At 40.4% G+C, this 15,366-nt stretch overlaps 1 protein-coding gene across 3 annotated transcripts in view; it reads right to left on the bottom strand.

The window, feature by feature from the left end:
• Positions 1-288: 288 nt before the first annotated feature.
• The window catches only part of ehbp1 (EH domain binding protein 1), a 438,810-nt gene continuing 423,732 nt past the window's right edge, over positions 289-15,366 (bottom strand). Inside the window, exons 24-25 of one of the 3 annotated variants that reach the window (XM_072265404.1) lie at positions 1,775-1,889; positions 289-1,548 (exon numbers count right to left, since the gene is read on the bottom strand). In XM_072265404.1, the coding sequence (XP_072121505.1) occupies positions 1,458-1,548; positions 1,775-1,889 (206 nt within the window). In that variant the 3' untranslated portion in view covers positions 289-1,457. The remainder of the gene's footprint in view (positions 1,549-1,774; positions 1,890-15,366) is intronic. The other 2 variants (XM_072265403.1, XM_072265405.1) reach the window with 2 other exon arrangements.

Genomic DNA, 15,366 nt, shown 5'->3' with positions numbered 1-15,366 from the left:
CGTGAAAATCTGCTGGTATTTCACAGCGATTGTATTTGTTTATAATTAAATCGAAACCTTGACCTTTACGGGCCAAAATGTAATTGCTGATACAGAATTGTCAAACTTAAGTTCATTGGTTGGACTAGAATGAAGGACAACGTCAATAAGAGTAACGGGTTAGATGGGTCCCATTTAAAGTATATTGTACTCAAGTCAGTTCTCTCTGCTCGACAGAACAACCACACCCCCACCCCGGCCCCACCTTACATTCAGCAACAATGCTCACCTAAAACTCTCAAACGCACAGCATACACAGGGGTATGGACAGTTGTTGGATATAAAGATTAGTCCTTTCGTTATGAAACGTTTAAAAGTTCACTTTTTATTGAGGATTCATAATGACCCTGGAATAAATAAAGAGAAATATTTCTTCCCACAAACAACATCCGACCTTAGACTTATTCAAAAATTTGTACTGAAAGTAATTTTAGGCTCCTAAAGAACTGCTTCCTTTCAGTACAAATAACAACGGCCTCGATTTCAACAAAAAGCTGGAACTCAAGCAATTACAGTGCGTTGTTCAGGGCAATAAATACACGCCCCTAAAACATGAGGGTCAATTTCACTAATTGGTGCTCGTTTATCAGCCCTTTAAAGAGTTCCAACTAAAACTAGCTTTAAGAGACAATCATTTACAACATGGCTGTTCCGTATAATCTTGCTATTTATATATTTATATAATTGAAATCTTCATCGACTCTACAGCTCAAATGAAACTTTCAACTTCTCAGTGAAATCCTTGCATTTTTTGAAACGCAGCAACTAGCAAGCATCAACATTTAGACGTTTACATATTTGTTTTAGAATTGTAAAATGTGAAGCAGCCGAAAAGTTACAATCCAAGGTATTTTGAAAGTACAAAGAAGCTGGCGACCAATTTTTTTCAACTTTCTGCGAGAAACCTGTGGATTCTGAATTTACTTCGGCCCTAATCTGCATGATTCTGGTTTGAAGTCCACTCCACCTGGAGGTTGGTTTTTACCAACCCTCCCAGACCTTTCTTTCTGGGCCAGAGTATTCCAAAACCGATTTTTTAAAAAATCAATTCGAAAGCGAATTGGCCGCAAACTAGGTAAAGCAGCATTAAAACTAATCTCCGCACTAAAGAAAAAAGTTGATTCTGCTACATTTGTAACAATTTTTCCTTTGGTACGGATATTTCCCAACTATATCGGATAAAGATCAAATGACACTGATACAAATAAAACAATTACACTTCGTTTGTTTTACCAAAATACAATTTCATAAAAGCAATGAATGCAGCCAAATACACGGACGTACGGCTTGGGACGATTAAATGCTATCAACATAAAACAGTACAGAATTTCCGACGATACATCTGACTCTGTGTCATTCCAATGCCATCGCAATGCTTTATTTCAGTGTGACAGGATAAGTCCACATATTGTGTCATCTCACTGAAGTACACATTTATCTTCTTTCTTGACGATTTTGCCTTTGTTTTGTTCGAGAGTTCGTTCCAAATGTTCATCTTCTTCTTCTGCCCTGGGAACATTAACAAACTATACATTAGCTAACTTGCAAAGTCATCACCAGTGGCAAGAGGGATGATTAAATTTAACTTCTGCTTAAAACAAACTTTATTTCAAATTTCAGAAATTATAATATTTGAAATGGCTACCGTTAAACAGCCCGTCTACAAATTTAAACTGAGAAAAGTTTAAAGCCCATTTGGAAGTTCCGGATTTTTCTTCGCCAATGGCATACTTACTGCTTCTCTTGCGCGTCCAAATCTCGAACAAGTGCATCCCGTTTGTTAACCAGAATAACTAGTTCATCCAACAGAAGCTGTTCGCGCCGCTTCTGTGCTTCCGTTTTTTGCCAATCTGCGAAGAGGTATAAAATATATTTATTCTTTTTGCTTGCTGAGACAGCGTTTGCTTAAACTCTATTACCCAAACTCCCACGTGTAAAACATGGTATTTATGAAATGGTTGGATTGGAGCGCCAATGCAAAAAAATCCATTGAAATTTATCTGCCACATAGTTCTAACCCGGCAATGTAACTTGGAACTGGGCGCTTTCTAACATTCGAACTTTCGATTTAATCGACCTTTCATGAGTTCAATTTGGAGAAAAGAAAGAGATTTCATAGACAAAGTTATATTTCGATCATGTTATGCTGATTACATAACATATCCTTGCTACAGGTTAGAAAGACGAGATTGAAAGGAGAGAAACTTTTAATGCTTTCAGGGTTTGGTGGTTATAGAACAAGCAAGCCACGCGCTCAACTTTAGCTTTGTGTCCTCAGAGGGCTTCCTGGCTGTTATCTGTCAACATATTGGAGGCTTATTAATGTCTGGGTTAAACAGCATTATTGATGTGTACGGTGGAGATATTTTGATCCTAAAACAGCAAATTACATTCCAAATACACAAATCTTTCAAAATATCCAAATTCTCAGCCCATTACAGACTCTTTCATGGACTGCGTAACACCCAGCTGCACTTTCTTGAGTAGGGCGCATCACGACCGGCTTTCAATTTGCCTTCGATACGTTACAGCCACTTTACGAAAGAAATTAATCATCCGGCGGGGTCAAACGTTATCAAAGATACACTGCAGATTTACCACCCTCCGCCTATTAAGTACAAATTAAATAGCCGAACGTTTATACTAGATGTAATACATAAAACAGGACACAATAAGCCCAGAATCTCCGCGTCAACCAGAATCTGGGTTTCAGCACGTTCTCTCTATATAAAAAAACTGTTACAATAAAATGTCAAAGAAAATCCTATCGGTGTTTTGCGTAATTTGTTCAACTCCTGGTTGATTTAGTACACATCTAGTCATGGGGAACAGAAACTGCGCACTGAGTCGGGGATTTATTAACATCCCTTGACACAGAGTTTGGGTCATTCGCCCAAATGACAACCAGTTCATAAAACCAATGGATGATGCAGAATTTCAGATTTTCTGTAGTATTAAAAATGTTGCGGCTCAGCTTTAATCGAGGCATTTTATACATTCGTCTTTTAGCAATGATCGTTCCTGTCGGCTTGTGGAAAAGGCCACTGCCGAATTGGCCGCGGCCACTGTTGTATTTAGGGTGGGTTTGGGAGGTGAGGCACTGCACTGAGAAGGTCACGCTGGGCGCCCGCAACAGCAGCTTGTAGCTGTCAATCAGCCGACCAGCGGCTCCGCCCAGCTCATTAAGAAAGTAAACAATGAAAAAGGACGAGTAGTTGCTGACAGAGATACCTGAACAGACCACAGTCAAGGGAAATCCGACACCAACTGAAATATCCAAAGGTACAAAAGTAACGAAACCATCCGCTCTCTACATCCCAAACACAGGGTGCAATCTGCTCGGATTTAGCGCCCCACTACTGCCCTGGGCTTTCACGTTAAACTCACACGGCTGTTGCATTCAGATAAATCCAACAATGCACATCAACCGTTACCATGTGAATCTTCATAAGCAACACAAGAATGCGCCTTCGCAAACAGCACCACCCCCTCCCATGCAAAATTCACTGAAGACAACAAACAGGCTCAACAGCTCTGAACATGCTCGAGGTTCTTACGGGACTGCTGCTTAAAACAGGATTTAAATGTTAGGAATTTAGATACATCGTCTCACAAACGTGTTAACACGATTGCAATGCGGCCAAACAGCGTTTTTTCACGTGAATTCATGTGAAAAATGCAGATATTTCAACACAACCAAATAAACCCAATATTGAATTAAAACAAAGCCCGATTACAACATTCACGGACTAAGACACATTTGGATGAGAAAATCTAATGTTAATTCACCGAGACCTCATAAAGGAGTCAAACACCTTAAGCTCTAATAAACCTAGCACAGCGAGTGATGAAAACCACAGCGCCTTCATGCCCCAGCTTACCGCACCAAGTTAGTAGCAACACAAGCAGGCAGTCATGCCCAGCGCACCTCCTGTTGAATGGGGAGAAAAGCCGTCTTCGGAACTAAATGAGTACAGTGCTTGGGCAGTATCACAGGTATTACTGAGGGCGAGAAAGTACTCACGATGAAAATAAGTGGAACTCATAACCCACGTGATTTTATGCATGAAAACAATAAAGATTTAAAATGCATAGATAGTTGACCAATGCCCAATAATGGAAAAGTCTCCAAAAAGGTGCTGGATACAGCCCAGTCCATCACAAAATAAAATCCTCCTCACCACTGAGCACATCCCAAAGAGCAATGGCACAAGAAAGCAGCATCCATCCATTTCAAGGATCCAGGCTATGCTCTCTTCTTGCTTCTGCCATTGGGATAGAAGTACAGAGCCTTAGGTTCCACACCACCAAGTTCAGGAACAGTTATTACCCTATTACCCTTCAATCATCAGGCTCCCGAGCCAGCGTGAATAACTTCACTCACCTCAATATTGAAGTAATTACTGAACACAACTCACGGACTCACTTTCAAGGACTCTACAACTAATGTTCTCAGCGTTATTTATTTATTTTATTATTATTATTATTATTATTATTATGTGTTATTTTGTATTTGTGCAGTTTGCCTTCTTTTGCACATTGGTTGCTTGTCAATCTTTGTATGTAGCTTTTCATCAATTCCATTGTATTTCTTTGTTCTACTGTGAATGCAAGAAAATTAATTTTACATGGTGACATATGCACTTTGATAATAAATTTACTTTGAACTTTGAAGTGAAAAGCCAGCACAGGCTTTCTAATGTTCTTTTAAAATAAACTTTAAAGGGACATTGTGAGATTATTCCTTCCCACACAACTCCACATTGCTCCAAATACACAACTAGTTGAGTGCCAGCTGAAGCAGAATATGCCATACCGAGCTGGGTGAACCAACACGTCTTCAATACTTCTAGGTTATGGGGCAGGACATAGATAAAACTAGCTGAAGGGTTCAGTCCTGATTATTATCATCAGGTGCCCCCAAAGACTGAATGCCCAAGGGGATAAGATTGACTGTGTGTTTTCATTTCGGATCTCCCCTTACCCCTCCCACTTTCAAAAATCTTACTAGCTCTTCTTTCAGTTAGTCCTGACGAAGGGTCTCGGCCCGAAACGTCGACTGTACCTCTTCCTATAGATGCTGCCTGGCCTGCTGTATTCACCAGCAACTTTTATGTGTGTTGCATAAAGTTAAGTACTTTGGAGGTAATCATTGCCTGGGCCATTTGTGTAAGGTACCTGTAAAAATATACTCCTGCCTATCCAAAGAATTAGCCATGAAAATAGGACAATATCACTAAAATATTGTCACGATGTTTCTTTCTACTACTGTTGTGTTGCATCCGATAGCCATTGATAGCAACATGCAACATCAGCTATTAAAACTGGCATTGCAAGGACTGTTAAGATTGAGTTGGATGATACGACAGGCTTTTAAAACATGTTTTCTTATTTGGAAAATAGCTTTGCAGAAAACAAAACAATTTATTAACAATGTGGGATCATTGGCAAGGCCAGAATTTATTACTCAAGCCTAATAGCCCTTAAAGTGGTGCTGGAGAGTTACTTTCTCCACTTGCTGAATTCTTCTGGTGGAGCTGTTGAGTAAGGAATTCCAGGATTTAGAGCCAATGATAATAAAGAAATAACAATATATTTTCAGGTCAGGTGGTATGTGATCTGGGACAGGGCAGGGAAACCTGCAGGTAGTGACTTTCCCTTCTGGTACTGTCCTTGTTGGCAGAAGTTATGGGTTTGTGAGTCACTATTAGACTAGCCTAGCCACAGAACCTGCAGTGCACTTTGTCAATGGTACAACTGTGTGGTAGTCACAGAGACAGTGAAGGCTTAGGGTGGTGGGTAGAATACCAATTGCCATAGCTGCTTTATTAGGATCTTAACGAGCTTCTTCAGTGCTGGTAGTGCTGCATTCGACTTGACATTGAACTGGAGATGGACAACAGAGAAACAGGCTCTCTAACCCACTAGATCCATGAGAAGCAACAAGTTCCTATCTAGACTAATGCCAACAACTCCTGATTAGAGTTTTAGTGAAGGTGAAAACCAGCACTATCAGGAGGTGAGTTTGCCTCTTGCTTGCTGCTGTTGCCACCATAGTTATGCACCTAGATCAGTTCAGTTTCAGATTTTAGTGACCTCCAGAGTTTAGTGGACTTGGAGATGGTAATACCACTGAACATGAAGGGCTGGTGTTTAGAATCTCTCTTGCTGGAGATGGCCATTGACCAACTTGCACACATCGTGGAAATATTATTTTCCACAACTCAGCCATACCCAAATGCTGTCTTGGCTTTGTTGTAAGGAGGTACAGGAGCCTGAAGATAGACATTCAACGTCTCAGGAACAGTTTCTTTCCCTCCGCCATCAGATTTCTGAATGGACAGTATTCTTCCTCTCTATGTTTGCACTATTTATTCAATTTAATTTCCTTTTTTATATGTACTTGTTGTAATTTATAGTTTTTATTATGTATTGCAATGTAGCGCTGCTACAAAACAACAAATTTCATGATATATACTAGAGATACTAAATTTGATTCTGAATCTAATCCTCAGTACAGTATTACAGCTGGGAAATACACTGATCACACTGCATTTGCTGTATCCAATGCTCTTAGTTATTCCTCGCTGTCATATGGAGTGAATCACACTGAACTAAAATGAGTTTCGGTGATGGTGGAATCTCAGGAGTACAAGCTGAGGTGGATCATACATGGCAATTTTGGACAAACACATCTACATATGCTCTAGTCTTGTATTTTGGTATTCACATGCTGGGCTGCACCATCATTGAGCCTGGAATATTACTTCACTCAAATACTGAAGGACTACAAGTCAGGAGTTAACAAGTGCTCAAAGTAATTAGCACGAATAAAATTAACCTGGAGAAATTAATGGGAATGAAGTGTGATAAAAGTTCCTGATGTCCAGCATCTTAAGGTTTTCATGGAAGTGACCATGGAGGTGGTAGATACACTGGTTGTCATCTCCCAAAATTCTATTCAATCTGAAACAGTTGCCACAGATTGGAAGGGACAAGTATAAACTCAGAATTTAAGGAGAGAGGGAGAAAATGGGGAAATATAAACCAATTAAACTGACATCAGTAATTGGAAAATAATGGAATCTATTATTACAGAAATGATAAAGGGCAACTGGGAAATAATAACAGGATTGGACAGTCAAGATGGATCTGTGGAAAGGAAATCATGTTTGCCAAGTCAGGAGGGAGTGAACCTTCATGGCCTAAACTGGTTATGGAGGCTCAGTAACTGAGTATTCAAAACAGAGATTAGTGGATTTCCAGAGTAATCCAAGGGAATGGAATTGGTACGTAGCTTAAAGGGAAAAAACAAAATATTTATTTTTAGGTCTCAACTGACACCTAAAACTGTCTCAACAGGGATTTTGTGTTTGTGTTTGTGTGTGTGTGTGTGTGTGTGTGTGTGTGTGTGTGTGTGCATTACTTGAAGTACAGGAATAGATCATTCAGGATGATACGTAGAGAAACTTATTAATCAGAAGATGATGAACCTATGGAATTCTCTACCACACAGGACAGTGAGAGCTAAGCCACTGTATACATTTAAGAATAAAGTCAGATTTCTGGAAACAAAAGGGATTAAGACGTATAAGGACAATGCAGGAACATGATGTTGAGATGGAGGACTCCATTCAATGGTCGTAAGGGCTCGCCATTGATGCCCCATGTTCTACCAGTGCTGGTGATAAGGCAATATCACAGGCATATCTATTTCAACCAACACATCTGTATGTAATGGTAATGTCACAGTGAATTTTAACAAACTAACTGGGAGCATGGTTGGATATTGGCATTGGGAACCGCATAGTAGATTTCACCATCCGATTTATTCCATTTTTACTGGCATCTCACCTAATTAGTTCCCCACTATACACGATCACACATTTATTTATTTGGAGATGCAGTGCAGAACAGGCCCTTCTGACCCAATGAGCCATGTTGCCCAGCAACCCACCAATTTAATCCTAGCCTAATCACAGGACAATTTACAATGACCAGTTAATCTGCTAATCTAGTACCTTTTTGGATTGTGGGAGAAAACTGGAGCACCTGCAGGAAACCCATGTATCTCAACATGAATTACAATCTTAAACAGAGGAAATGAAATATACTTTAAGAAAGCATGAAATCATTTGCAAACTGTAAGATGTTTTCTTCAGAAAAAATTATTTGAAAAGGCGGAACACAGCTGAGGTTTAGAAATAGTTTTGAAGTCTTTTAATTCCCTCGATACAAAGTTTGTAATTAACATTATTTCTTTATATTTGTGGAGAAATTCTAGATCGCATTGGCCACAAGATGCCTGCTAAAGACTTCCGAAATCACAGTTCCAGGTCAGATGATAGTTGCTTATGCTGTGGTTTCAGCACAGTGCCAGACTATGCTGAATCCTTCTAGTTTTGAGTCCAAAACTCCTCGATTCACACCAGAATTCACAGCGAGCTGGACTCAAACCCACTGCAAACATAAATGAAACAACTCTCTTCTGCATTGAAGCCCCAGTATTGTAGCTAACAGTTGATTTCAGCAATTTTATTATTTTCCTCAATTGTTAAATATAATATTTAAAAGAAACATTCACTTAGAGAAGTATACATATTGAAAGTGTGTCTACCACCAAAATATTTCCCTTTGATAATTACACAGGAGTCTCAACACACTAAATTGCAACAAGTTGGTGTACACAATTAGTTTAATATTTGAAATCCATTAAAGAAAAGTGAACATATTCAACTTTACTGTAATAGTTTTCTTGGTCAAATGTCAAAACATTTGTCACAAAAAAACTTGAATACTAAAATTTAGCAACTGATCTGAGTTAAATATGCTGAAATGAACATAGAACACAGAATAGTACATCACAGTACAGGCCCTTCAGCCCACAATGTTGTGCCGACCCTCAAATCCTGCCTCCCATATAACCCTCCATCTTAAATTCCTCCATATACCTGTCTAGTAGTCTCTTAAATTTCACTAGTGTATCTGCCTCCACCACTGACTCAGGCAGTGCATTCCACACACCAATCATTCTCTGAGTAAAAAACCTTCCTCTAATATCCCCCTTGAACTTCCCACCCCTTACCTTAAATCCATGTCCTCTTGTATTGAGCAGTGGTGCCCTGGGGAAGAGGCACTGGCTATCCACTCTATCTATTCCTCTTAATATCTTGTATATCTCTATCATGTCTCCTCTCATCCTTCTCCTCTCCAAAGAGTAAAGCCCTAGCTCCCTTAATCTCTGATCATAATCCATACTCTCTAAACCAGGCAGCATCCTGGTAAATCTCCTCTGTACCCTTTCCAATGCTTCCACATCCTTCTTATAGTGAGGTGACCAGAACTGGACACAGTACTCCAAGTGTGGCCTCACCAGAGTTTTATAGAGCTGCATCATTACCTCACGACTCTTAAACTCTATCCCTCGACTTATGAAAGCTAACACCCCATAAGCTTTCTTAACTACCCTATCTACCTGTGAGGCAACTTTCAGGGATCTGTGGACATGTACCCCCAGATCCCTCTGCTCCTCCACACTTCCAAGTATCCTGCCATTTACTTTGTACTCCGCCTTGGAGTTTGTCCTTCCAAAGTGTACCACCTCACTCTTCTCCGGGTTGAACGCCATCTGCCACTTCTCAGCTCACTTCTGCATCCTATCAATGTCTCTCTGCAATCTTTGACAATTCTCTACACTATCTACAACACCACCAACCTTTGTGTCATCTGCAAACTTGCCAACCCACCCTTCTACCCCCACATCCAGGTCGTTAATAAAAATCACGAAAAGCAAAGGTTCCAGAACCGATCCTTGTGGGACACCACTAGTCACAACCCTCCAATCTGAATGTACTCCCTCCACCACGACCCTCTGCCTTCTGCAGACAAGCCAATTCTGAATCCACCTGGCCAAACTTCCCTGGGTCCCATGCCTTCTGACTTTTTGAATAAGCCTACCGTGTGGAACCTTGTCAAATGCCTTACTAAAATCCATGTAGATCACATCCACTGCACTACCCTCATCTATATGCCTGGTCACCTCCTCAAAGAACTCTATCAGGCTTATTAGACACTACCTGCCCTTCACAAAGCCATACTGACTGTCCCTGATCAGACCACGATTCTCTAAATGCCCATAGATCCGATCTCTAAGAATCTTTTCCAACAGCTTTCCCACCACAGACACAAGGCTCACTGGTCTATAATTACCCAGACTATCCCTACTACCTTTTCTGAACAAGGGGACAACATTCGCCTCCCTCCAATCCTCCGGTACCATTCCCGTGGACAACGAGGACATAAAGATCCTAGCCAGAGGCTTAGCAATCTCTTCCCTCGCCTCGTGGAGCAGCCTGGGGAATATTCTGTCAGGCCCCGGGGACTTATCCATCTTTATGTATTTTAACAACTCCAACACCTCCTCTGCCTTAATATCAACATGCTCCAGAACATCAACTTCATTCATATTGTCCTCACCATCATCAAGTTCCCTCTCATTGGTGAGTACCAAAGAGAAGTATTCATTGAGGACCTCGCTCACTTCCACAGCCTCCAGGCACATCTTCCCACCTTTATCTCTAATTGGTCCTACCTTCACTCCTGTCATCCTTTTGTTCTTCACATAATTGAAAAATGCCTTGGGGTTTTCCTTTACCCTGCTCGACAAGGCCTTCTCATGCCCCCTTCCTGCTCTCCTCAGCCCCTTCTTAAGCTCCTTTCTTGCTACTCTATACTCTTCAATAGACCCATCTGATCCTTGCTTCCTAAACCTCATGAATGCTGCCTTCTTCCACCTGCCTAGGTTCTCCACCTCACTTGTCACCCATGGTTCCTTCACCCTACCATTCTTTATCTTCCTCACCGAGACAAATTTATCCCTAACATCCTGCAAGAGATCCCAAAACATCGACTACATATCCATAGTACATTTCCCTGCAAAATCATCATTCCAATTCTCACCCGCAAGTTCTAGCCTTATAGCCTCATAATTTGCCCTTCCCCAATTAAAAATTTTCCTGTCCTCTCTGATTCTATCCTTTTCCATGATAATGCTAAAGGCCAGGGATCAGTGCTCACTGTCCCCCAGATGCTCACCCACTGAGAGATCTGTGACCTGACCCGATTCATTACCTAATAAGAGATCTAGTATGGCATTCCCCCTAGTCGCCCTGTCAACATACTGTGACAGGAATCCGTCCTGGACACACTTAACAAACTCTGCCCCGTCTAAACCCTTGGAACTAATCAGGTGCCAATCAATATTACACATTGCCTTTAGAATTTGAATCACCTCAATATACAGAAACTAGGTTAGAAAATATCTGAATTGGTGTGGAGGGGTTTCCCAGAATTCCAATGAACACAGGGGTTTGTTCTTTTAAGTCACTGAAGATTCAAAGAATTTAAGTACAGGCAATTAATCCTTGCAATTTTTTCACATTCCAGCTCACATTTTTAACATTTTGTTGCTCATGAATTTACACCAACTTGTACTAGAAATGTTACAAAGAAATACTTAATCGTCATCAGGGACATCATGTTTGGCTATTCTACTGGAGCTCTCCGATGAGTGAAAAACTGTGGATCTGGTATACGTGACTTATCAGAAGGAGTTAGATTAGAATAGTCACAGGAGATTGGAGAAGAAAGTGTGTAGAGTTGTAGAGAAAACACTAGCATAGATTGAAAGCTGGCTAGCAGGTAAAAAAAAACAAAGAGCAGGAACAAATAAGCCTTACCATCTTGACAGGCCAAGACTTGAGGGGTATCACAAAGTCTGATGTTATTCACAATCTAAATCAAGGATTCAAATAATGGAAACAAATATAAAATTCCATGTTTACTGATGTCACAAAACCAGGTGTTTTTTGAGTAATGACAAAGGCACAACGAACAGCAACAAGGAAATACACAGGACAGTGGGTGGGTAATGTAGCAAGTGGAGTACAGAGTGGAAAAATATGAGATTATCCACTGGCCGAATAAGAAGAGGTGCCGGGTATGCTTTAATGGTGAGAGACTGGGAAATGCGATGCTCATTGGGATTTTGTGCCTTAACATAAATCACTTACAGCCAATATGCAGCTACAGTAGGCAGGCAATTAGGAAGGTGAATCAGCCCCTATTCCTGGAAGATTTAGTACTTATGTAAAGATATTTTACTCCAATTATATGTCCTTGATGAAATCACCCCTGGACTACTGGGCACAGTTTTGGTCCCCTTATTTAAAATGGACATACTTGTTACAGAGGGAGCTCACTGGACTGATTTCAGAGTTGGTCAATATACTGAACAAGAAGAGATTTTTAGGATGAAACCTTCACCCATTTGCTAGTTTTCAACAAAATGAGAAGTGACTTTGTTGCAAAAAGTAAAATACCGTAGGGCTGAAGAGGAGGATGTTTCTCCTGAAGAGTGTGATCCTCAGCATGACAGACTCAAAAGAAAGCAGTATTAAGGAAAGAAATGAGAATTAATATCTTCATTTCACAGACCATGAATCTTTGCAACTATTTACTTCAAATGCTTGGGGAATGGTTAATCATTGAGTTAATTCAAAACTGAGTTTGCTATATTACTGGATATGAAGGGATATTACAGAAGTGTAAGACAACTGTTCAGTGAGATGATCTGCTATGACCTTGATGAATAATGGAGCAGGTTTGGAGGGCAAAATGCCTACTTTTGCTCCTATTTCTTGTGACCTTACACTCAGTGGCCACCTTATTAGGTCCTTCCTGTTCCTAATCAAGTGGTTAGTGAGTGTATGCTTGTGGTGTTCTGCTGCAGTGGCCAATCCACTTCGAGGTTCAATGTGTTGTGTTCAGAGATGCTCTTGGGCACACCACTGTTGTAATGCAGGTTATTTGAGTTACTGCCACCTTCTTGTCAGCTTGACCCAGTCTGACCAGTTTACTTTGTCCTCTCTCATTAAAAAGGCACTTTCACTCACAGAACTGCCCCTCACTGGGTGTTTTTTGATTTTTGCTCTCTGCTCTGTAAACTCAATAGACTGCTGTGCATGAAAATCCCAGGAGATCAGCAGTTTCTGAGATAGTCAACTGCCCCCCTCCCCTTCTGGCACTAAGAATCACTCGATGCTCAAAGTCACTTAGATCATGTTTCTTCCCCTTTTTGATGTTTGGTTTGAACAACTGAATCTCTTGACCATGTCTGCATAGTTTTATGCATAGAGTTGCTGCCACATCATTAGATGATTAGATATTTTCAATAGTAAGCAGGTGTAACAGGTGTACCTAACAAAATGGCCATTGAGTGGTGTTATCAGGTTATTTGTTTATTGCTATGTTGATGAAAATGAGTACTATTCACAATTATCATTTCTCTAACATACTTGTACAAACTTTAACTTTAATAAAATATCCTATCCTAAACTTAATTTGAACTCATCTATTTTTTTCCCCTATCAATGAAAGATTAGTGCAGTAACTGGCTCTAACCAAGTTGTATTTCTGAATGATGCGCTAATATTTTGGTAAAGTAGTGAGCTGAGGAACATGTCTTTTAAAATTATTCATTCAATGGGATGTGGGCTTTGCAGGCTAAGCCAGCACATAATTTCTCTCATCCAATTGCTCTTGAGAAGGTGTTGAGTTACCTGTAGTTCTTGAATTGTAGGCATACTGTTAGCCAGAGACCCACTGTTAGTAAAGGGATGATAACATATTTCCGAGTCAGGATGGTGTGTGCCTTGTAGTGCACCTTGCAGCTGGTGGTACTTCCATGCTTTGGCTGCCCTTGTCCTTCTAGCTGGTGGAGGTTGTAGGTTTGGAAGGTGCTATCTAAGAACTATCTGGGTGTTGCTGCACTGCATTCTGTAAATGATACAAACTGTTGTTACTGGTGCATCAGTGATGAAGTGAATGAATGATATGCCTATTGAGAGGGCTGTTGTGTACAATATGGTGTCAGGTTTCATGGGGGTTGTTAAAGCTGTACTCATCTAGACAAGTAGAGTGCATTCCATCATGCTCCATACTTGAGCCTTGTAGGTGGTACTCTCAGCCTTTGGGAGGTTAGGTTACTCACCGGGGGTGGGGGGTCCTAGTCCCTGGCCTGCACTTGCAGGTACATTGTGTAAATGGCCGCTCCAGCTCTGGTTAATGCTGACCCCGAGGATATTGATATAGTATAATTCAGAGATGGTAATGCCATTGAATGTCAGAGGATGATAGATGGATTTTCTCCTGTTGGATATTCTCTTTGCCTGCTACTTGTGTGACGTGAATGCTACTTACCACCCATCAATTCAGGCCTGGATATTGTTTATATTGTTGCTGCAAAATCAAGGGAAGTAATGGAAAGAAATGAGTAACCATCTAATAAGCATTAAGTGTTATCAATCAGCATGGCTCTCAGAGCTGAAGGATCTTAGCAGGAAACCATTCATAAAGAAGCACAAAACCTACTCCAAGAGCTAGTCAATGTGTTGTACATATGTTCAGATCAAATTAGTTTACTACTCTGACAATGAAAGTATAATATATTTGGTGAACTAAATGGCTTGACATGTAACTATTCATCTTTGCATTCAACTGTCTCTATAGCCCTGTTCCATTCCATTGAACATCACATCATTGTACCTATAGCTTCCCACATGATGTGTCATCTACCCCAGCTATTTACTGTGTCCTAGTCCACTTGGCATGATCAGTTGAAGTCACTCTATCTCACCAAGTGAAAGATTCTGGTGATTTTCATGCAACTTCCGACTGACTTCTTCATATTTTTGGCTTTCTAAAATACTTCTGTTCCTAACTTTTTTTCTGATTGGTTTCCTTGTGAGAGAAATAATGTTTTGATGTAATTTAAAACCACTGAAACATCAGGTTTTTATTCTTATACTTTTGAAGCTGAATCTTCTTACAATTTTTTTCTTTCTACTGCATATGTGCATTCATTCAAGCTGGGATCCAATTCTACACACAGTTGTTTTTTTTCCTAATTTTTTTAGATGGAGGCTTAAACAGTCAGCAGAAGGAGCTTCGTAAACAAAGAGTTAGAGCACTGATAGGCATGATAACCCAGTCTACACCTAACATCAATGCACTAAATTAGCAACAAGACCTTGGTTGACTATTGCTTGCCTTGCCCAGGAATGCTGAGCCCAATTATAGCAACCCAATTCTTATCCTAATTGAAATTGGCAGCCACTGCAAAGACCAGAGATCAAACTAGAGACATTTCTGGCCTTTTGGCTCAATGCCATAACAGAGTTCATTTGCACAATGAAATGGAAATATGGTGATATGGCCTCATGAGTCTGCTCCTTTGTTCAGTAAAATCAAGGCTGATCTTCTCTATCA

Source organism: Mobula birostris, chromosome 8 (assembly GCF_030028105.1).
Source record: "Mobula birostris isolate sMobBir1 chromosome 8, sMobBir1.hap1, whole genome shotgun sequence".
In the NCBI taxonomy this organism is placed as follows: Eukaryota; Metazoa; Chordata; class Chondrichthyes; order Myliobatiformes; family Myliobatidae; genus Mobula; species Mobula birostris.
Note: the sequence above shows the minus strand (reverse complement) of the source record. Positions and strands in the feature narration are given on the sequence as shown.